This window comes from Corvus kubaryi, unplaced genomic scaffold (genome assembly GCF_017639235.1).
Source record: "Corvus kubaryi isolate FWS band 111438036 unplaced genomic scaffold, C.kubaryi_AGA036_p1.0 split3-37304, whole genome shotgun sequence".
Lineage (NCBI taxonomy): Eukaryota > Metazoa > Chordata > Aves > Passeriformes > Corvidae > Corvus > Corvus kubaryi.
In genome coordinates this window covers 1657292-1681065 of record NW_024582087.1, presented here as the reverse complement: position 1 = coordinate 1681065, position 23774 = coordinate 1657292, and the positions used below count along the sequence as shown (strand labels likewise).

Here is a 23774-nt window from a genome sequence, read left to right as displayed (position 1 = left end):
TTTGGACTCAGACTGGGAGAATCTTGAGCTGAATGCTGAGATTTGGATTCAGACTGGGAGAATCTTGAGCTCAAGTGCTGAGATTTGGATTTATTTTTGACACCTTCTCTGTGTTGCCTCAATGGTGTCATCCAAGAGCCACCGACTGCGGGGGTGTGGAAAGGAAGGTGTTGCAAAGAGCAGGTTTGGATTTCAGCTCAGGGGTGGCAGCTGATGGGTAGGACTGGGATGCTCTGAGAGGCAAAATATTCTGGTACCTTCCAGCCACAGCTCCCTGTGGTTATTTTGAGTGTTCATGGGTGCAATAATTGCCATTTCTTGCGAGGCAGGAGAAGCTGACAGTTCTGTGTGTGGAGCCTGCACTTAGGCAGGCAGCAGGAACAGCTGCATAGCCACGGGGCTGCTTCCAGAGGATGAATCCAGCATAAGTAATGCAGGGAGGGGAGGGGATGAGGCAAGGAAAGCTAAAATGGCCTGTTTTCTCTTGCTTTCAAATTAAAAATGCAAGACGTATGTTGTGAGTCACAGAAAATCAGGCAGGAACTCTAAATGAGCGAGGCTGACGAGTGAAATCGAGCTCCCTTTTGCCGGGGAAGAACATTGTCTGTGATGCACACAATTGGATTTTCTTATTAGTGCAAACCTTTCTTATTCCAAATAGCTGGAGGCTTGGAATTCAGCCCGACAGACAGCGTGGGCTCTCCCAGTTGTCCCAGTTGTGGGCTGGCAGTGCCCTGGGTGCTGTTCCCCTGCACCTGGATCTGCAGCAGTGTTCCTGGGTGTGTGATTTGCATGGGAAATGCTGAGTGATCCCAAGGAATCCATGAAGGAAAATTAGCAGGTTTAGAGCCAGCCAGGGAATTCCTTCTGGGAAGCAGTAACTAATATATTGCTGCCACAAATCTTCAGCTCTGTTTTGAGTTGCAAATCTCCTGGCATTTGTCTCAGGGTAATGTTTGCTTTGCTATCCCATCTATTACGTAATCTGTCTGTTCTTCCTTGGATCCTGGCTCTTGCTGCTGTGCTGTCTGAGGGAATTCCAAGCTGGCTACAGCAGAGATTTTGTCTTTTTCCTTATCTGCACAGTGTCTTGCACTTGCAGGGAATGCAACTTCCATATATATAAATGCAACATATATATATATATAAAATACATTTTTCTAATATATAAATACAACTTCTGTATCTCTAAAAAATACATTTTTCATATAGATATCTTCTATATCTGCATATATCTCACATATATTCTTAAATTGGGTGGTTGAGTGCTAAAAGTCACACTGAGTAGTTGAGAAAAAATCCTTTTATATTCAGAATAAACTTCTCACATCGAGCTCTCTCCAGTGTGTTGGGAGACAACCCCATGACTCTCCTTGTGCTTCCTCTCATTCTGCTTTCTAGATGCTCTTAAATCCTATTATATTCATTTATTTGCAGCTTCCCCAAAGAATTTAAATGCTGCTGAGGCTGTGCTGGAGCAGATGTAAAAATGAGCTGTGATTTGAGCATCTGCTTGGCAATGGGGGGCTGATAATTGACCACACAAGATTTCTGCCAGCTGACCATTTGTCAGCGTTTGCACTTTGTTATTGCCCTTTATCCTGCAGTAAATGGAATTATTTCCTTCCTGGTGAGATCCTTCTCAGCAATTCTGGGGCCGTATCAGCTACACAAATAATGAGGCTCCTAAAACTGTGTTATTTGGAGCAGAACCAAAGAATGGGTTGGGTTGGAAGGGACCTTAAAGATCATCCTGTTCCACCCCCTGCCATGAGCAGGGAACCTTCCACTGCTCCAAGCCCCATCCAGGCACCTCTGGGAAGCTGAGCTGGCTCCTGTCTGACCTCCATCCATTTTTTTCCCCCAACCAGGACTCCATCAGGAACTCTGCTTGAGGCTTGGTGTGCTTGCTAAAGGTTTTGGATGCTTTTAAAAATTTTATCAGACTTCTCACAACCTGGCAGAAACCTGATAAATTATTTCCTTGGATCTCCCTGGAATCAAAGGGAGAGGAGGATGAGGAAATACCTTATAAAGGGGCACAAACCATCTGGTCCTACTGTAATAACAAAGATCAATATCTTAAAAAAAAAACCCAGACACCGTGTTTGAGGCGATGGGAAAGGGAGAGCAGTGTCAGGGAACATTTGGAGAAACAGATCTGTGAAATACAAATGAACTCTTTGCTTGCAGACTCTGCCTTGAAAGACTCTGGTGTCTTGATTGATGCTGAGCTGGCTGAGGGGGGGAAAAAAACCCCCAAACCTTAATCTTGAAGCAGTTTTTACCTGCCCAACTTAATTTTGCTTGGCTGGAGAGCAGGCAGGGAAGGTGCAGGGCTGGGGCTGTGCTGACATGAAGGAGGAATTACATTTAGTGGCTGAGCTCAGGAGGGAGATTTCACTTCAAAGCAAATGAAATCCACCTCCAAACCCTAAACTTCAAGAGCTGTGGGATGGGGTAGGAATTGATAAAGCAGATTTCTAGGTTTGTGGGGAGAAGATGCTGGGTTCAGAGTGTGATCCTTCTGGTCCGGGGGCTTCTCGAGTGGCAAAGCTGAAATAATCAGAGCTTCTGATTTCTAAATGAGTGGAATTTACCTGAAAACCTCATCTCACATCTGTAGTTTGGTCTGAACTGTTTTGGAAGGAATGAGGTTGTGCCCAAGGAGAAAGAACTCAGAATGTTTGAAGCACTATTCCATGGCAGCTCAGTTTATCTGGCCCCCTTTCCTCAGGCCAAAAGGAGGCCTGAGGTAGATGGTGAGGCACTGGGATAAGTTTCTCCAAATATTTGGTGGGATTGGGCTGCCCCTGGGACTTCCCCTCTTGGAGAGGAGCTGAAATCTTTCCTGGAATGAGGCACTGTGAAAGTTTGTCCAACTCCTGAAAGGTTCACCCCTGGCAGTAGGAAATGTTCCCTCTGTTTTTATGACCTGTTTCACCTCTGACTCCAAATAAGGGAGGGAACTGAGATGTAGGAAGGCTCAAAATCTGTAAAAAAGTTGTGATTTCTTCTGCACTCATTGGAGACAATGGGAACTGCTGTGTAGGGTGAGAGTTTGCCTTGGAGAACCTCCCTTCCTCCCAAACAATCCACGGATTTCTCAAGAACACCTCTAAAAATCCCTTCTGGAAGTACCAATTTTTGGCCAGGAGTTGGGTAAATAGGAGCTGATCCTGCAGTTTCTGAAGGAGACCCGGGATTGCTCAGGAATCCTGGGAAGGAGCTGTGATTCACATCCATCACATGACTGCAGTGGCAGCACGGCAAAACCTTGGAGTTTGGACTGGGCAAGGACACGCTCTGTGCTCTGCTGAGAGCCCCTGGGAAAGCTGGACTTCAGCAAGGGCAATATTCCAGGGAATTGGCCTTTCCCTGAGCTCTGCTGCCTGTTCTGAGTGGAATCCAGACCAAGCTGGAGCCCTTCTGGTCCCTGCCTGTTCTTGCTGAGCAGCTGCTGTGAAAATAAAACTCTCTGTGCTGTCGAGGTGACAACAGTTCCTGCTCCAAACCAGACGTTTGGACAGTGGATTTGCAGGAGTGACCCCCCCGTGGTTGGATTTTGCTTTGAAAAACCAGATGGTTTTGCAGTTTAAAAATGTGATTTCCTGAGTTAGACTCATCCCTGTGCACAAAAAAAAGATAAAAATCAAGCAGCAAAGTTGTGTTTTTCAAAACACAGATGGGGCAAAGCTTTGTAGCACTCTGAGGCCTGCAGATAACCAAGCCTCTTGAAGTGGTTTGGGTTTTAATCTTGCTTTTCTGAGGCTGCCTAAAGCTGGTGGGGTTTTGTCTGGCTGTTTCAGAACGTGCAAATTAGAGGGTTTAAGGCGGGTGCAGCACTTTGTGAGGAAAATTTCCTTTTTGTTTGAAGTTGAACCTTCAGCCTTTGTGGTGGGCCAGGGAGAAGGAGCTTTGCAAAGAAGCACCAGGCAGAATTCCTGAAAGGAACTTTGATGTTCTCCCTTCTCAAGGTGCCTTCTTAGGATGTGGTTTCACTTTGAAAACCTCCTACCAAGAAAATGAGGTACCAGCTGCGAGCCCCAAGGAAATGGAGATCTGTTTTCAGAGATGCTGCTGCTCCAGCCTCATCCAAATGCTCCTCTTGTGTTTGTTTTTAACTTTTTTGACCAACTTTTTTTGCAGAAATTACCCAAATTCCCACCCTAACACAGTGGGTGAGCAAGAACTTGGCCAAACACCACGATTTCCAGAGAATTCCTGAGCACTTCCAGTGTAGCCCCATTGGATTTTGCTGCTGTGCTGGTTCTTGTTCTGCATTTAGAGGTGTTAATTGGTCTGGTTTTCAGTGGTTTTCACTTTCATTTGTAACTTCTCTGTAAAAGCATTTTGTGAGGTTTGTGCTTGAGTTTATAAATATTTTGCAGCTTTTAGATGTCACTTTCTTCTTTCCTGTGCTGCTGAGCAACTCCAAATGAGTTGGAGGTGGATAAGTTGATCTTCCCAATGTTCTTCCAAGGGGTGCCAGCAGGGCCTTGTGACTCCTTTAGGTATTTATAGGTGGAATTTTGGAGAGCAAATTAAGTTTATTCAGGGAGCAAATCATCTCATATTTTTATCATCGTAATCTGACTATTTCTGGAGATGCTTTTGGCTCATGTGATCTTGAAGAAATAAAAATTTAGGCTCAGTACTGATGTTTTTTAGTGTTCTGGTTCATAGATTTTACTCTTTTGCACCCAAAGTGGGACAGGAGGAAGTGGCTTTGAAAAACAGGCAAAGTTTCTCCCTGTCCTGAATGTGCAGTGACTGAAACGGGGAGAATCGAAATAATTTGTCCAAAGGATGAGCAGGGAAGCTTGGAGCAGAGCCTGGCACAGAATCCAGGCAGGAGGGAATCCATGGGCAGCACTTTTGGGGCTGGGTTGTCCAGGCAGGGCTGGGCTTTGTGATGTCCTCCAGTGATATCAGGTCCTTGATGCCACCAGAGCCTCTCAGGTGACTTTTACCTCTGTAAATTTTATTCACGGAGAGCTTTGCATTGAGGGAGAAGGAGAAACCCCTTGGGAGCATGTGGGAGTTGTCAGCACGTGGTGGTTCTTAGCTTTTGAAACCAGTGAACCCCACAAATCAAGGTCTTTGGAAAAGGAATCATTTCCCTGTGCTCTGAGGGCAGTTTCACCTGATGTGCAGCTCACGGAATCCCAGCATAATTCGAGTTAGAAGGGATATAAAGATCATCCAGTCCCACCCCTGTCAGGGCAGGGACACCTTCTACTATCCCAGGCTGCTCCAAAATCCCTCTCCAACCCAGCCTTGGACACTTCCAGGGATGGAAATTCTTCTCAGCAAGCAGCACCTGACCACGCTAAGGAGGTGCTGGTGGCATCTCCAGGGCTGCTGTGTCCCAGAGCAGCTCCCCTGGGATGGGGCAGCTGGGGCAGAAGGGGATTTGTGTTCTTTGGGAGTGTAAAACTCCCAGGAATGAGCACTGCCATGGAGCAGCTCTGCCCTTTGGGAAGGATTTGAGCTTGTGGGCAGCTTTAGTGGTGCAAATTTCCTTCTTTGACATTGCAAGTGATTCACATCTGAGTGGTGGAGAGGGGAGGGAGGGGTTGTGGATGAAGCCTTCATGGAAGGGACAGAGTGTTTTGCTGTGTGTTTGCTGCTAGAGAGTAGCCAAGGGCCCTGATGATGATTTTTGCTGTAGTAGAACCCAGTGACATCAATAGAAACTGGAATAAAACTGCTTTGTGCAAGCCCTGCGTGAGCTCTGATGAAATGCCTCACAATTAAAAATTTAATAGCATTCATCAATGTATTGCAGCCAGCCAACAGCAGCTGGAAAACAATGAGACTGAAATTAAACTGCTGTGTGGGGTTTCTTTTCTGCCTTCCTCTCAAAAACTAACCCGCTCTTCCCTACTTTTGTGCTGTGAGGAGGAAGAAATTCCATCCTGGAACAGGAACTAGTGGAAGCTGATAATATTCTCCCTTTGGTTTGAGAGGGTGTTCAGGTGCAGAGCAGGTCAGGATGGTATAATAAATAAGTTTTATTTAGCAGTTGGTGGCACTAAAAGTGAGGGGGTTTGTGAGTTCAAAAGGACAACGATGCTGCAAAGTGTCCAATGGCATTGTGGGGCTCTGTCATTATTGCCTCTGTATCCAGCGTGTCCAGATTCCAAGGAAAAAGAGTTTTTTTCTGGCTGCCAGCTTTGCTGCCTCCATCAGGGAATCTGAAGTTCAAGCTGTGTCTTCCCTGGCTCTGTCACTAATAATGAAGGCTCTTCATTTGGAACTTACTTAACCAAAATTGAGGCTGCTCCTGGAGCTGAAAGAGAATCCAGAATCCTTTCTCCTCCAGCCGCATGGGCCGCAGCACCACCGAGGGGGGGGAACATCATCCTTTTAATCCCTGTGGTCACCAGACAATTCAGTAGACGCCAGATTTGTGGAGGAAACAGAAGATATTTTAGCATAACAAGCGCGTCGATCAGGCAGCTTTTTAACAACCGCTGGAAAGCTGATTGAATTTGGTCAGCTCGGGCGGGCGGCTGCTTCCAGACGAGGCTGTAATAGCTCATTACACGTCGTTAGGAAGCTTTTTTTTCCCCGCAAATCTGGGGAAATTACATTTGGTGGAACATATGGTGTCATCTCCAGCTCTCTCCTTGGGAAGCGCAGGCCTCGCCGTATTTTGCTGGGGAAAGTGGATGTGCAGCTGTGACATTCGCTTTGGAGTGATGTCACCTTTCGTGTCTTTGGCAAACACTGGCATCAGCAGCCTGTTCCTCTCCATTTGCATCTCCTCCAGAAAGCCATTACCAGCTGAGATTGTGCTAACACTTTCCGCCGTGTAGGTGTTTCCTCCTCGGCTTCTATTGAAGTGCCAGGGAATCAAATGCCTCGTGTTCCCGTTTTCCTTGGAGCACGGATCCTGTGCCGGTGCCTGGTGGCCCGGGGGAGGGGGTGACAAGTGGCTGGGGCTGTGTTGTGAGTTGGAAGGACACGCTGTGCAGGATTGTTTGCTCCACACTTCCTCCCGCGGCTCCTCTTGCCTAAACTCGTGGGGGAGGAATCTATTGGCTAAATTGTACTTGTAGGCATAATATTACAGTGCTTGGAAGGAGGGAGGCGAGCGGGGCTTCACTCGGAACACGCCCCGAGTGCGCTGCCAAAGGGTTCTGTTTGCAGCTCTTTGCTCCTATTGTGCCCCGAGTCTGTGCTCAGTGGGTTCTTGGAAGTCAGCAGGATTCATCCCGAGCCAGCTGGGAGGGCTGCTTCCCTTTGCTTTGGGAGATCAGCAGGGAATCAGCCTCTCTGGGATCCCTGGCACAGCAGCCCACTCCCACTTGCTGCTTTTTGGTATTTATTGAAACCTCCTTTTTCCAGCTCCCGCTTCCAACAATGAGTCAAAATCAGCAGTCAGGGCAAAAACACGTGGGGGGACGTGGGTGGTCTGTAGGGTGTGTTGTGCTGTGGCCCAGCATGACTTCCCTCAGTGTGTCTTGGGTTTATTTTTGCTTGATCTCTTGCCTTTATTGACTGTAAAACACCTCAGGAGTATCTTCTGGTAGCTGCTGATGGGAGTGAGGTGTCTGTTCTAAAGATGGGTTTAGGATTGAACTCACGGTACCGGAGCCTGAGCGGTGTCTGACTCTCATGGGTTACACTGGAATTTAATACCCAAACAGCAGTTAAAGCTTTGATGTTTGTGACCCTCAGAACAGCAGCATTTTAAGTAACTTTCTTCTCCTCTAACCTTTTCCTAAAATGTGGAGTTACTCCATCACTTCAATGCAGAGTGGCTGAAAAATTTCCTTGAAGGGAATCTCTTGAACGGAGTGGCTTGGGGTCCCTGTGTGAGCTGAATTCTGCCAGCCTACATTTGTTTCTCCTCATTTACAGCATGATTTCCTTACTCTCCAAGCCTGCAGTTATGGGGCATCAAAATAACCCTGGCACTTCTTGCCACACCATGGTGTGAATATTGAACTCTGCCCCACACCGACACTTTTAAGTTTAATTCTATTCTGCCAAATGAGTGATCACATCTCTGTCAGGAAAGAAAATAGCTTAAACCTGTCCCTAGGGAACAACAACTGTGAGAAAAAAAAGGGATATGGCCTGAATTCCCAGGGACAACTGTCTTTAAAGCCAGACACACAACCCCCCAACCTGCCAAATTACCAGGCTGAATTTCCTCTGGAGCAGCTCTCCGAGGGTTGCTTGCTCGGCTGTCTGCTCCAGGATTAGGAGGGAGCATCTCCCTTATCATTTTGCACATGCTGTACCATCTGTCCTAAATCTCCCTTTGTAGGGCTGTGGATTCCAAATGCTGTTTCTTTCCTGGGAGATAACAGACGTGGCTGAAGAATTTTGCTAGGTAGGGTTGGGGTGCTATTTATGGTGCAAATTTTTTTATGTCCTGCAGCCAGAGCCAGCTCTGAACCTCACTGGGTTTCTCCACCCAGACACTGAGAAAATATTTTAGGTTGTAGGTCTGTTTAGGTTTTAGGTCTGGGAAATAGAGAGTCCCCCAGTTCTAGGGTGTGTGTGCTGCTCAAAGCAGGCGAATATGAAATTATTAAATTCAGGCATTACAAGGACACAAGAGATGCCTTTAATCTTTTATTGTACATTATAAAATGTTTATTGCTTTGTCTGTATCAGAGGTGGTGACCTCTCCTTCTTGGTGATGGAAGAGTATGTTCAGGCAAAGGATCCACTGGAGACACCTTTGGGGTTGGCCTGGCTGAGACCAGCACATCTGCAGGTGAACTTCCCAGTGCCTTTCTCCCAAAGCAGCTCTTTGGGAAAGGTTGGTGACAGCAGAAGAGGAGAGATGGCAGCTCCTCACTGCCAGGCTGTTCCTTTGCAGGGACTCCCAACCCAGGCTCCTCTGAGTGCAGGTTTGTTGTGACAAGTTCCAAACCTTCCTCAGGCCAAGCTCTGTTGGCATTTGATGGAAACGAGTCGGATCCTGCCTCATCCCCTAGTGCATATGGAGTGATCTTGTGGAGGAGTTAAATAAATACAGATACCCCATGGCACACTAGAAAGAGTAAATCTTTTTCATGTGATGGTCCTGCATCTACCAGCTTTCCAGAGCACCAGCAATCCCCAGGGATCCTGTCAGCTTACAAACATCAAGCACTTCCTAAGAGAGAGGAGAACCCCAGCCCCTTTCCCATCCATCCATCCATCCATCCATCCACCCTCATCCCTTTTTGGGAAGGACTATCTCCAGCAGACTCCTGCCATTCCAACGTCACCAGAACAGCGCAGGCAGGACATGTGAGGAGAACCAGCCCTTCCCACACAGAAACGTTACTAAAAGAAGCATTTTAAGAACTTAAGCCCTCAGAAAAAGGCCCCTCAGGCCAGAGCCTTCCACAATAAACAGCTCTTGCCCCTGGAGACCTTGCATAGCAACCGGTATCATCAGGTGTTTTGTCTATTTTTTTTTTTTTGCTGACTGGCTACATTTTTTATGGACCTTTTATCCCACTGGTGGTGGACTCAGGCCCAGCTGAAAACACCACGAAGAAAATGGTTGAAATTCTCCTGGAAGCTAAATAACAGCTTCTGGTGTCCCCTCATGTTGGTCTGTGCCTCAGCGTTCCCCGATTATTTCTGAGGTGAAGAGCACCAATGTGAGATAGGAGAGACAGCAACAGTGGAGAATGTGCTGCAGCCTGGCTGGAGAACAACCAGAGGGAAGTTCTCCTGGTGGGAATGGAAACTGGGGGATGCCTTTTTTTTCTTGTTTTTGTTTGAAAAACCCACCTGCAAGACGTGTTACACGACACACATCGATGAACAAAGCAAGGCCCGAGCACACAGCAGCCAAAATTTGGCTTCTCGGTGGTGTTTGCGATGAGCTTCCCTCCCTTCCTGCTCGGAGAGGGATGTGCCTGATGCCTGGGAATACCGCCGGGATGGAGTGACAGTGAGACCAGAGAAAGACACAACAGAACCTTGTGCATTCCTAAAAACAGGAAAACTGTCCCAGAAGACGGAGTGTGAGGGTGGAAAGGAGCGTGGGAGACCATCGCTCCAGCCCAGGTGATTCGCGAGTCACGGATCGCTCCGGCATCGCTGATTCTTCTCCGTCTTCTTCGTTTGGGTGTCAGGGTTTGTTTTTTTTTTTGGCAGGATTTCCCTTCCTGGCCAGATGTTTTGCAGAACACAGATGAGGAGGTGGATTCCAGTGAGTGGCAATCAGGAGGTCTTGTTTTCCAAATTGCTCCGACCACAACGTTTCACCTCCCCAGTCATCACGGCTCAGAGGCAGAGAGTGAGAGTGAGGGATGGAGTCCATCTCTCGGGTGTCAGGCTGTCATGCTTCAATGATGTTCACTGAGGGCTTGTTTTTTGGAAACTAGGAGAGAAAACAAAGGAAAAAAGGGATGCATAGAAGGGAAAAATCACATCAGAGCTCAGTGCTGGTCGTGTTTTGTGAAAATTCTCGTTCCCACCCCCTCGTGCTGACGAGGAAGGGTCAGAGTTGAGGTTTTAGGCTTGTGGGGTTCATTGCTGCTTCTGGACCATCGTAAATCAGTGAATTGTTTCAAATACTAAATAAATATAGCAGGGATGTGACCAGAAACACGAGGAAGTGAAATTAATTGAAGTACATTAGTATAAATTAAAGCCTTGACCTATTTACACTTTTCACGTCGTGCGTGTTACCATCCTCGCTCCTGCCGATTAATTACAAGAGCAACATCCTCTTTGCCACGTGCCACGCCAGGGCTGCTCTGGGAGGACCCAAGGAACTCTTTTTCTTTTTTCCTCTCCAGAGAGATGCTCAGATAATCCAGAAACGTGGCTTGAAATCTGATTTCTCACGGCCCCGCAGGATCCAGGAGGTGGGAGTGAAGCGCTGCCGTCCTGATCAGCAGAGCCGTGGGTGTGGAGGGTGTTCCCTTCCCTCATCCCGGCTGGTGGCGGGAGGGAGGGGAGGATTTTGAACAGAGGCTTTTTTTTGGGGGGTGATTTAACACAAATCCCTTGTGTTCCCTGCCCGCAGCTCTCACCTTGCTGCGCAGGAGGCCCCCGCCCTGGTGCTCGGGAGTGCTGTTCTCCGAGGCGCTCTTGGCTTTCTCCTTGCTGTTGTTTGGCTCGTTATCTTTGATGATATCGTACTGTCTGCAGAACAGGGCGATCACCCCTGACGGGAGAAAGCATCGGCCGTCATCACATAAACGGGCTCAGCAGCCTGCAGAGATCACAGATCCCTTCTGGCCGGCCTCGGCAGCGTTCCCAGTTCCTCCCATCCCACAGCCGGGCAGCCCTCTGGCTCTTCCCTTCCCCTAATTCCATGCTAAACTAGTTAGACAGGACGACAGAAGATTAATTATATCCCAGCCTCGCTGTTACGAAGTGGTTTAAGCCCTGCATTTTGGACCTCGACCAACACCAAGCCCCGCGGTTCAGCGAGCACAGGAGCTCCTGGAATTTGTGCCCGGTGCTAACGTGTCCTCTGATCCCTGTCCTCTGGAGGGAGGAGAAGGAGCTGGAGCTGGCGGAGGAGAGGCACGTTCTGGAGCTGCCAGCACCTGCGAATGGGCAGCAGCACAAGCTGCCAGCGGAAATTTCCTCCCCCACACAGTCAGGCACGTGGAGAGGGAAGCAGGGGCAGCCGTGGCACGTAAGATGACTGCAAATGTCTGTCTGAGAAGCTTTTATGTGATGTTTGGACCAAATAACATCTCTGCCTGCACATTCCAGACACGTCGGTGAAGTAGATGCTGGCAGATGCTGCTTTTCCCTCCCTGAAAAATCTTCCTTAATAGCGAAATATATTTAAGTCTTCCAGCAGCACATCACAAACTGCTCTCTAAAGTGAGTGTGGCAGTTGCCTCCAGGCTTTACTGATAAACACAGTGGCCCAAATTCTTTCCTTGGGAATGTGGATAAATGGCTGATTCCAGGAGAAAAGGCATTAACGTCTGCCACAGCCACACCTTGTGTGATTTCCGTGGGTAAAACTGAGGCACAAAGACATGAAAATTGCCAGAAACACAAGAGCTGGGGTTTGGCTCAGTCCAGAGCTCTGGTTTGGACTGGTTCCATTCGGATTTGGCCAAACAGGGTCACACAGGACAGGTTAAAAGCTGGAAGGAGGTTTTTGTGCATTGAGACTTGTGAAGAGAGATTCTCCTCACACCCCTTTTCCTTTTTAAATGCAAGTAATTTGTCTGGAAGGGAAATTGTGGGATTAGCAAATTCTTTGTTCCCAGCTGATCCGAGTCTCAGATTATTCTCCAGCGGGAGCTGAATCAGTTTTCAGTCACCTCATGTAATTATTCATGATTATTTTCCCTGGCAGGGCATTGAAATTGGGATGTGCACAACTAAAACATGGCATAAATGCTGGGAAAAAAACATGGCCTAGAGGTTCTGGAAATCTTCTAATTTCTTTTAGGTTTTCATGTGGTTATTGGCTTTAGGAATAATTTGCTGTCCGGTCTCTGGAGATGCAAATAAGGGCAAAAAACCCCAATATTTTACATGGAGCTGATTCAGTGTCACCTGGATTCCTCCATCCCCTTCTGTGTAAAATTTATAAATTAAAAAAAAAAAAAAAGTAAAAATAAAAATATAATAGAAATAGAAATACAAATAGTGGGTGTGGTGAGCAAGACTCTTAAACTCTGTTTTGCCTGAGCACTGGAGTCATATAATATCCAGAAATTTACTGCAACCTGGAATATCTGAAGGACTCAAGGCATATCCTGTTGGATATTTGGACCTCTGGAAACGTTCCAGGACAGGGCTTGAAGCAACCTGGTCTGGTGGAAGGTTGGGGTGGAACAAAATGATCTTTATGTCCCTTCCAGCCCAAACCATTCCATGATTCTGTGGCTGAGGGCATCATAATCAGGGCAGTCTGGAAAAAAATGAGATTACTGGATTAGCCATAGGGAATTGCTTCCATCAAATCCATTTCCTACTTCCTGGTGGACCAAACTTGAGGTGCAAAGCCCAACCTGAGGTGCCCTTACAGCTGAGAGCTCTGCACTTTTTGTGGGGGGAAGGGTTTCTTCCCAGGTTTTTCCGTGATTCCACGTGCAGCCAGGCATTCCTGAGGGATATCCCATGGATATGACACACTTCTGACAGAGAGCTTGGACTGACCTGCCCACATAAACAACACCACAACAATGATGAGAATTTCCCCCGCTCGCAGCTGTTGGTTTTTCTTCGCCATCTCCTTCATTGTCACCTCATCTGCACAAGGGGAAAGAGACACCGTGAGACCCAAAACCCGGCTCAGACCCTGCTTTAGCAGCACCCCCGACCCCAGTCAGGGGTGGCAGGGGGCAGAGCCAGCAGGGAGAGAGTCCCGAGACTCCTTAGGGCACTGGGGTTAGGATTTAGGAAGGAATTCCTCCCTGTAAGGGTGGGGAGGCCCAGAGCAGCTGTGGCTGCCCCTGGATCCCTGGAAGTGTCCAAGGCCAGGTTGGACAGGGCTTGGAGCACCCTGGGATAGTGGAAGGTGTCCCTGCCTGTGGCAGGGAGTGGAATGGGATGAACTTTATGTCCCTTCCAACCCAAACCAGTCTGGGATTGTGGGATTCATCCTGTGATTCTGTGACATCCCGAGGGGACGGGGCTCAACAGGCAGCTGCCACGGGGTGAGCCCACATGTTATCTGTCCCCGTGGCTGCTCTCTCTGCTGTCCCTGTCCCTGTTAGTGCCATCTGCGCCTGTCACAAAGCCTTGCATGCTCCAGCAGTTGCAGCTCAGCAGCGTGGAGAGCCTGGCAGGATATTTCTCAGCGGAGCTCTGGGATTCAGAAACGAGCGGAGCCTTTTTGCAGGGCGTAATTCGCCTCCTTGCCTTCAAAGCATTAAGAAGATTACAGTTCAGGCCCCCAGGAAAGGAGCAGTGCTCCTCTTAGTGCTTACAGATAAACAGCAATTCAGGATTTACAGCCTCCAAATCAGTTTAATAAAGAGAGTGGAGAACTCACGTCCTCAGAACCACGGCCAAAAGCCCTGGAAAAGGCCGGGGCTTCAGCAGGCAGGGAGGGACCTGTGTGTCCCCACAGCCCTGCACTGCCAGGCCCTCTTTGGAGCAGGATTCTTGCTGACAGAAAACCCTCATCAGCCTGGTTTGGCTAAAGAGGAACAAGTGAAGGAGTTGCCAGTGAGGAAGTGCCTGATTTTCTCCATGGAGATATTGAAAACCCAGCTGGGTGTGATCCTGCTCTGCTTGACCCTGCCTGGGTGATCTCAAGAAGTCCCTCCCAACCTCAGCTCTCTGTGATTTGGCAGAAATATTGAAAATGTAAGAAAAGTGGGAGCCTCTGGGTTTTTTTTTTTTTGCCCTGAAATCTGAGTACAGGAAGCTCTGTGAATCCCACAAGTGCCCTGTGAGCACAGTGGTGTGCCCAGTGCTGGTTCCACATGAGTTCACAGGCTGGCCAGGAATTTGCCCCAGCATTCTCCACTTGTAGGGAGCAGGACACAGAGCTGGAAACCTTCTCCTTCTCACTTTGTTAAATCTCATCTGAAATGGGAGAAAAGAGCAGCCACCTCCTGTCACCTTGTGCCCCCTCCAGCTTTGTCTGCTGGGCACCCTCAGCACATCCTGAGAGGACACTCAGCCCCAGGAGTGTGTTTATCCCACAGGGCTTCTCCCAGCTCCTCTCACCACACAGGATCCTGGTTCCTCTCTGCGGAGCCCTGCGTCCCAGGGGCCACGTAGGAACTCACCCACACTTGCCTTTATTTTTAGAGGCTAGTTTCTCAGCTTCCCTGGGGGTCTTGAAGAGGACTGGCTCACTAGCAGGGCTCTGGCCTTGGATGCTGATGGATTGGACATGCACAATGTACTCAGTGTCTTCCTCTAGGTCCCAGAGGGCACAGGAGCGGGTGGTGGTGTTCACCTCCTGGATGAAGCGCAGCATCCGCACGTCCTTCTTCTGGAAGCCGAGAGAGGAGAGCACAGAGTGGTGGAGAGGCCTCCCGTGTGCACTGCTGTCACCTAAGGCCACTGATTCCTGCCCTGCCCACCACGTGGATGTGGAGAAACCATCGGGATCCTTCCCTCTCTGCAGCCACCAACACGCAAAGCGCCGCTGCAAAGAGGACGGGGAGCCAAATCCCCTCTCGGACCACGAGGGACAGGACGAGAAGGAATGGGCTTAAACTGCAGCTGGAGGGTTTGGGAATGGAAGGGACCTGGGGAGGAGATGGACATGGCTGAAAATGGGTAATTCTAGGCACGGTACCTGCTGGGAAATTGCAAATCCAATGACAACTTCGTCTTCCAGGACATCCCAAGTGACCACGGCCGAGTTGGCTTTCAGGTGTTTGACTGTGACATTTACTGGAGCCGACGGGCTGTCTGCAAGGAGGGAGAGCAGAGCCTTTACAGGGGCAGGAGGCACAGTGAGGGCAAGGAAAGGAACACAAAAGGACCTTCCTCAGGGTCCATTTTGGATATGTGACCTGGAAATTGCAGGTACTCCAGGTGTCAGTTCCCAGGAGGTTCTAGGAGATGTCAGCAGAGAGTATGAGTTACATTCAACATGGATTCAAACTAACAGAGGGGAAATTTAAGTTAAATATGGGCAAGAAATCCTTCCCTGGGAGGGTGGTAGAGGTTGCCCAGAGAAGCTGTGGCTGCCTCATCCCTGGAAGTGTCCAAGGAGCAACCTGGGCTAGTGCAAAGTGTCCCTGCCCACGGCAGGGGGTGGCATTGGCTGATCCTTCTGTCCCTTCCAAGGGTTCCATGTGTGAAATACCTGACCCTTGGGAAGAGTTTCTTGAACACCACAGCCGAGCCCTGAGCAGCTCATTCATCCCATCCTCCCCAGCCATGTTTTTCCCTGTTGTTCCCTATTACAGTCTGACAGTGACAGCTGGGAGGAAATTCCAGCTCTGCCTTGGAAGTGCACACAGAAGGAATGCTTTGATGAGCACTCTGGAGGTTTGGAACGCGGGAGTGGAGTAACCAGGAGAGTTTCTTTTGCTTTTCCCTTCAAGCCTGGCAGGAAATGTTCCCTACAACGTTTTGTGGCTGATGTGGGAGCACATCCAGCCAGCATCCACTTGGAGCTGCCAGGACACGCTGCCACGGCTCCGGTGGATATTGAAATGTGGGAAGGGCAGGCCAGGAAAGCAGGAGCCTGAGGCTCTGTGTTTATTCCCAATTCCAGAGGCAGCTGCATTTCCAGCAGGATGGCCCCAGCCTTGCCAAGGAGAGCTGGGCTCTTGCACACCCTCCCCAGGAGCCTCTTCCCGAGGGAGCTGCCCAGTCCAAAGCCCATCCTGGCATCTCGAGGGAAGGTTTTACCTCCCAGGCTTGGCACAGCCCTTCCAGCTGGACTCTGTTGCTGCTCCCCTGGTCAAATTTAATTCACAATCTTCAGCTTGTGCCCTGATCCCAAAGCAGTGAATGCTGATTAGCCCCAGGGAGTCAGTAAGGTGAGGAAGAGTCGTTTTAGTCTGACTTTTATAAGAAATTAATACTTTTACATCATTATAACCACCCCTTTGGGGCTGGGACAGGTCACCAGTACAAGAGGGATGCACTTGTGCCCCTCTCCAGTGACACTTGTTGGATTTATGGTCATTCCCAGCCGCCCAGATGGGGCTGAAAATATTCAAGCTGGAGTGTCAGTGTCTGACATCACTCCTGGTGAATGTTCCCTCGGGAACAGAGGAATAACAGGAGCACAGAATTCCCCAGCTGAAGGTCACTTGGCACAGCGATCCCTTATTCCTTTCACAGCCAGCAGGGAGACCCTTAGGAATGGGATGTCTGGACAAGCCATTCGAGCCAGACTGATTCTAGTGAATCCCTCAGTGAGAAAAAAAGTCACTGAATGGCTGAATTCACACAAATCTGGGACTTTAGGAGGAGCAGCAAATCTCTGTGATTCCACAGAGGGGTGTCATTCCTCTCTGGAGTAATGATGGAGTCAGTGCTGACCCAGAGCATTCTCATCTCCCAGGGCCTGGCCCTCATGGAATGAGGCAGAATTCCCCATCTGTCCTCTTGGAGAACAGGAACACTCATCATCCTGCAGCAGCAGGGCCAAGGACAAGCTGAGGAGGGAGACAGATCATCCTCCCCATCCTGGAAAAAGCCCTTCCAAACCCGGCTGTGACACCAGGAAGGGACGTGGGTCTGCAGCTCCTCACCTTCCCCCGTGACTGAACCAACAAAAGTCGAGTCTAATTTTAGGAAGGGGCGGTCAGCAGACAGGAATGTGCACAGGGAAGGTCTGTGAGTCATGCCTGATGAATTTTTGCTGGAACATACGGAGGACATGACGGAGTTGAGGGATGGGAGACAAAACAGTCTCCAGCTGCAGCCAAGCACTTCGCCCTTCCCGGCTGCACCGCTCGATCCCGGCGTGGTTGTCTTCCCTGGATATTTTTAGGAGCTAAATAATTTTTTTTTTAGGAGCTACCACTGACTTACCCAGCTTCAGTTGGAGGAGGCCTTTGAAAAGAGATGAATTAACCCCACAGGAACAGAGAGCAGAGATCATGGAAAAAGCTGGGAAAAGGGAACGGCACTCGGAGTGCCCGGGTGCCTGTTGAAATTTGTGACCTTGAGGGAGGCACAGCATAAAAGGTGTTCGAGTTTCCTGATGGCAGAAGATGTGGGGGAGTTGGGAAGACCTTGAAGAGCTGGAGGAGAGCAAAAAACTCTTCTGGGAAGTGATGGGAGAGGGTGGAGAGCTGTGAGGCAGGAGGGAAGCACTTGGCAAAGCTGAAACCCAGAGCTTGAAGCCTCCAAAACTGGAATCTGGATGGAAGTGAGGGAGAAATCACCTGGAGTGGGTGGTCAGGAACATTCTAGAACCCCTGTTTATAGGAATACCTGAGAGAGGGATGGGGTAGTGAAGTCAGCAGCTCTAAAATCCTGGAATCTGGGACAGCAGATCCCAGTGTGCCTTCCCTTGCACTGCCACAGATCAGGAGTAGCTACACCCAGATCAGTGGTGTCAAACCAGCATAAAAACGCTAAAAAGAGAATTAAACTCTGTTTGACAGAAATACAAACCCAGGAAAATGAATTTTCTGCTCCCAGAGCTGCAGGGATCATTTGGAACCACAATTTTCGTCCGTGAGGTTGCTTTTCTCCCCGTTCCCAGGAGATGAAATGATGAGATCATGACTTCCTAAGATCTAAAACACCATTCCAAGATATTCCACACGACTTTTGGCTCCCTGGCCCTGTTGCAGCTCTTTGTTAGTGCCAGCCTGGCTGAGATCAGGTGGAAGAAGTGTAATTCCTGTAATTTCCCAGCTGGCTGCAGGGGGTCGGCAGCTCAGGCAGGGCCTTGAGGTGCCAAATCCAAGTTTTTGCTTCCTTCTGGAGTCATGTGCAACTCCTGGAAACTTTGCTTCTGTGCCTGTGGCAGCCAGGAAAGCTGCTGGTGTTCTGGGAGCGGGCACAGAGGGTGGGAATGCTGCAGGGATGGCAGGGAATGGGTTGTGGATCAAGTCTTTCTCGTGCCTGTTTACTCCAGGGCAGCACATTCCCTGTCTGCTCCATGAGGGAATGGTGCAGGATTCCTGGTTTAGCAAATCCCACCCTGCAAACTGGCAGAGGATCTGCTTGACCGAATTTGGATGGAAAAACATTCTCATTTTCACGTCAGCAGAAATCACTCCACCCCTCATTAAGGGAAACCCTGGTGATTTAGGCTGAAATCGGGAATTTTAAATGCGAATGGCAGCTTAAAAACCCGAGGATTTCTAAAATCCCGTCTCGTTTCCTTCCCACAGAGTCCAAAATCTTCCATCCCCCAGGCCCTCGTGTCCCAGCCCTCTCCTACTCCGCCGCCCCTGGGGCCCTTCTGGCAGGAGCAGGTCGGAGCCTCCTCTGTGCACCAAGAAATCCTGAGCCGTGGAGATGATCCTGAATCCCTTCCCGATGCTGAGAACCCCTCCCAGCCTCCCATTAAATGTTTTCCTCGTTATTGTTGGACTTTAATTGGAGAGAGAGGAACCCCCCCCACACTTTACAACTCGTCCCTGGCTTCATTATGGGCACAACTGGCACGAGGAAGAGGAGCCCACGCACTTCCCTGTGAGTTGGCTTCCCCATGGGAGCTGTAGCATGGATGGGGTGAGCGGGAAAAAGAGCAGGGAGAAGATTTGTGTCCATAAATCCAGCTGTCAGCTGGGAATGTGGGGGGTGGGGATGCCCAAACCCTGGGGTGTCCTACAGGATCAGGGAGGTACCTGGGCCACAAAGGCAGCACTGAAGGAAAGGAAGAACCTGTGGAAATGTCACACCCTTGGGGGTCACCTCAGGCCAGCCAAGTCCAGGCTGTAGGTCTGGAATTAGAGCACGTTCCTGGATTTATCTCCCCAGCCAAAGGGCTCAAACCCCAAAACCCCCTTCTGAATTCACCTTTCCCAGAAACTCCGGTCATGTGGAGGTGCTGGGAGTTGCATCCTGCATGGCTGAGGCTGTGCTGTAGTCCCAGCATTTTCCAAGTCACTCAGCTCCTCTCCCAAGCAGCTCCTTCCCTGCTGGGAAGGGCTGAGCTGAGCTGCCTCAGAGCCCCAGGGACATGGTCTGGTGAGCTGAGGCTCTGAAGCAGCTCAGCCCGTGCTTTCCAGCTGCCCTTCCCTGCACAAAGCAGTGAATTCCAGCCTTGATTCCCAGTGACTCTTGATTCCTGCACCACAACCTTCCCTGCAGATGCAGGAGATGGAAGGGCACGACCCGAAAGGAACAACCCTAAACCCGTGTGATGTTTTCTGCCAGCCCCGCTGCCTTTTCCCTGACTTTGGATTCACACAGAGCTGCTTTTGCTGCTTCTCTGAGCCTCTCTGTGCTCTCCCAGCATGGATCCCATCCGTGGATGTAATTGCTTGTGGGTTTTATGGGTTGTGTAGGAAGGGCTGGCACATTGCTCAGCGTTCCCGAGGGTTTTAATGAAGGGAGCCCCATGGGGAATGTGTGGGAGCAGGGCCCATCCCGCTCCCAGCCCCACGGGAAGCGGAGCTGTTTGCAAAGATCCAGCGATTTCAAAGAGCAGAGAGGCCAACTGGTGGTTCTTCAGCTGGGAAAGAGGCAATTATTTCCTACTGACCGCCCACTTCCCTATAAAAATGGGATATTAATAGGCCCCCAGCCCCCTCCTGCCCACCCCTTGGCTCCGTGGCTGATTCCCCAGGGAGCAGCTGCCCAAATGTGCCGCTGGAAATGCTGCCAGGGAGCACAGAGACTGTGGCCAGCCAGCCACTGGGAGTTCCTCAGGGCAGAAGGAAGGGATATTTCTACCTTGGAGAGACCCAAAGACAGGCAGGATTCTCTTGGGTCTCCCCAGTGCCATGGTTTGGGTTTAAATGCTGCCAACTCGGAGCAGAGTCGTTGCCATCGTGACACATTTTGTGCAGGACCCAAATATCCACAAAGAACTGGGTGCCATGGGCTTTTCTAGCTCCTCTTATCCCACACCTCTGTAGTATCAGAGAAGTCAGAGGGGGTGAGGAAGCCTGGGAATTTCCTGCTGGCACCAGACCTCTCCCAGGATTTTGCTGCCTGCTCCTAGCCCGGCTCTGCTCTTGTATCCCGTTTTTTACTGCCCACATAAAGATTTGCAGCTTCATTGCTCAATACATTTCTGCTTTTAACTGAATTATGCTCGATCCAGGCCCTAATCCATCCTCTGGGCACTTCATAAACCAGCAAGAGTTTATTTAGCAAAGGGTGAGGATGTATCCAGGACCAGGACACGGATGACACTCCGTGGAGGACCCTGCCACAGAATGCACGCTCAATATCTGCAAACACACCTCTCTGGGAGGAATCTCCCTTTTCCACAAGCATATTCCCAGCAGGAGACAGCGTTTGGAAGAGGATGGCTCAACCTTGGCTGCCTCTCCCGGCACCATCCCTGCTGAGAGCCTGACACCGGGGGTTAGAAACCTCCACATCCCAATTAAATCCCTCCTACGCCGAACACAGGAATCAATAAAGTGCTTACGCCACCCCATCAGCCGGCCAGGAATCTCCCCGGCCTCTGGGATGCAGGGAAAGGGCTGGAATGGGTTGCTTTGTTCTTTCCAAATAGCTGAGAGACCTTTCCCTGCTCTCTTGAGCGTGCTGAGCGTGTTGCTCGCCCTGATCCTGCCAGCCCGTGGGTGATCCCAGCTCCCCGGGCTCAGGGGAGCACATCCAGCTCGGACAAGCTGGGAATCAGAACCTGGAGTGAGATTGTCACCTTTGCTTTGCTGTCCTTCCCCCTGAGGCTGGGGGGGCTTCCTGGGGAGGGGGTGAGGGGGGTTTGCAGTGGCTCAGGGGGTGAGGACACTTCAGAGCTGAGTAGAGACCAGAATCCAGTCAGGGGGGTTTGGCACCTTTTTGGGCAGCCGAGGTGGGGGAGCTGTGAAGGGGCTCCTCAAACTGGAGCAGGTCCAGGTTCTGAAGGCTGGCCCAGAGCTGTGCTGGCAGGGGAGCTTTTACCTGAGCAGTGTGTCACCTCTGCTCTCCATCTGACAAAAATAAACCTGAACTGAGCTGTTCTACGGGCTGGCACCTGGCAGCGAGGCTCTTTGCAAGTCACAGGGGCCGTGGCCTATTTTGGGGTCTTCCATCATCACCCCACTGCTCTTCGAGCCCTCAGCAGTGCCCCCAGCCCAGCCCAGCTCCCCCCCTCTTCGTTAGCTCAGCCTAACGAGGAGGGGGCTGCTGGCAGAGCAAGGCTATGGCCAAATTAAATCCTATTTCTGACTCGCCAACCATCCCGAGTGTTTCCTCTGGAGCAGTGGGAATGATGGGAGGGCATCACCCACACGGGTGGGATTTGGGGGCCGCCAAAGAGCGTTGGTGTGGAGATTATTTCTCAGCCATCTCATCCTCCTGCTCCTGCTTCCCCTCCTCCCTCACCTTGGCATCACCTTGGCAAAAAATGGTCCTGCCTGGCCAAAATCCCTGAATCCAGAGCAGGGCCTGTGCTCGGTGCCACTCACCAGCCCTTGCCCTGGCATTGCCAGGGGGGAATTTGCACCAGTGCCCTCCCGGGAACAACAGCTTTAATCTTTCATGACAGGAATTATTTTAAACCCGCTCACACAAGCTCTGGGTCCAAAGGGAACAGACCCTGGAGCCTCCATCCCTGCCTGGGAATGATTTCCTCCCCATGGGCTTTTCCAATGACTCCTCCTTGGTGGCCTTGTGGCCACATCATCAGGCAGGGCTGGGGACACGGAGCTGGCGGTGACGCTGCCGCTACCTCTGTGTGACCTTGGGAAAATCACTCCGTACCCTCATCCCTCTGTTCCTGCTCTGGAAAACAGGGGCAGCACAAGTTCTCTGCCTCACCTGGCTGCAGGGAGAGCTCGTCAGGACCCTTGGCATGGGTGGCACAGAAGGAGGAGGCAGTGGGGGGTGCGTGGCTCACACACAGCTCCCCGTGAGCTCCCGGGAACGTGGCACGGACACCTCCCGGCCCAGGCAGGAGCAGGAGGTGGTTATGGGCAGAGACACAACTCCCTGTTTACTCTCAGATGCCAAACGAGGTGATTCAAGGATAAGGAAGAGCAGGGAAGTGGCCTAGTTTACAGAAAACCCCGAGTGCTGTCACAATTGCAGACGCCTCCATTGTGCCGTGGTGTTTTCCTCGTCGCTCCCTCCCTTTGGGAATGTTTCATTAATCTCCCCGGATCTGGCAGTTGTGAAACAGCAACTTCAGAGGCCGATGCCTGGCCAAGGACGGGTGGCAGAGCTGAAGGGAGCCCGGGTTTGCTGCAGCCCCGATGAGGCCGAATGTAACTCCAGCAACTTCCAGGGCTGGCTGGGGGGCGAAGGAATTTCCACTCCCTGGAGCTCTGCATCCCTAATAATCACCCCCAGCCTCCTGGAATGCCAGATATCCTGGCTGTCAGCATTCTGCGAATCAAAGCAGCTGTTCCACCAACATCTTACAGCCAGCGAAGGAGACAACCCTGGGCTGCCTGGGAGCGCGACTGGTTTGGGCTGGGGAGCTCCACCAGCACTGCCCAGTTTACACCCGCACAGAGGGTGCTGGGGCCAAGGCTCAGCCTGGCCAATGCAGGCAGGAGTGGACTTGGCTCCGTCCTGGTAGCTCCAAAATTAGGTCCAGCTCACAGGGACCATCCTTCCCCAAAGATCCCCCACCTCAGGTGACCTGCTCAGCTCGGAGGGGCCTGGTTTGCGTGGCTGGGATGTGCGGTGCCCCTGGAGAGACGGTTCCTGGGGGGCCACCATGGTTCCTGTGGGACCACGGTGCTTCCCCAGCGCTCAGAGGGCTCCCAGCAGAGCCTGGCTGGGCCCTGGACAGCCGGCAAGGGGCACTGCCAGAGCTGACGTGCCCGTGGCACCAGCAGAGCAGACCTGGCTTTCCCCCCTCGGCTCCGGTTCAGCCCCGTGACACGAACCGGGGCCGCTGCTCAGATGCCCAAAATCTCCCCCTGCCCAGCGCTGGGCAAGAGGCTCCGCTCCCTCTCCCCGTTTCCACATCTCCCCGAGCCGCCCTCCCCGGGGATGCCCGGCTGCGAGCGCCCACGCTGGGACCGGCGGGGGCGAGAGCCCGGCGCTGCCCGAGCCCGGTGCCGCGGGGCTGCGTGTCCGAAACCGCACCCGATTCCCGGCAAAGTCCCGGCGCCCCCAAACTCCGTCCCCTCGGCGCAGCCCTGCCCGCTCACGCTGCTCCCCCCCGGGGGTCTCTCCTCGCACCGAGCCCCCTCCGCACAGCCCCGGCAGCCTCTCCCGGGGCCCGGCCGCCCGTACCTGCCTCCACCGGGCGCAGACCGGCGTAGCTGAAGCAGAGCAGGAGCGCGGCGCCGGTGCAGCCG

At 51.2% G+C, this 23774-nt stretch overlaps 2 protein-coding genes across 2 annotated transcripts in view; one reads left to right on the top strand and one right to left on the bottom strand.

Moving 5' to 3' along the window:
* LOC121658441 overlaps positions 1-9754 on the top strand; it is a 14045-nt gene extending 4291 nt beyond the window's left edge. Inside the window, exon 5 of the mRNA XM_042015357.1 lies at positions 1872-9754. Coding sequence (XP_041871291.1) covers positions 1872-1914 — 43 coding nt within the window. The 3' untranslated portion in view covers positions 1915-9754. The remainder of the gene's footprint in view (positions 1-1871) is intronic.
* A 333-nt stretch (positions 9755-10087) lies between these two features.
* Positions 10088-23774, bottom strand: part of FNDC5 (fibronectin type III domain containing 5) — a 20548-nt gene continuing 6861 nt past the window's right edge. Inside the window, exons 4-9 of the mRNA XM_042015364.1 lie at positions 23710-23769; positions 15212-15327; positions 14704-14902; positions 13111-13203; positions 11007-11140; positions 10088-10348 (exon numbers count right to left, since the gene is read on the bottom strand). Of these exons, the coding sequence (XP_041871298.1) occupies positions 10307-10348; positions 11007-11140; positions 13111-13203; positions 14704-14902; positions 15212-15327; positions 23710-23769 (644 nt within the window). The 3' untranslated portion in view covers positions 10088-10306. The remainder of the gene's footprint in view (positions 10349-11006; positions 11141-13110; positions 13204-14703; positions 14903-15211; positions 15328-23709; positions 23770-23774) is intronic.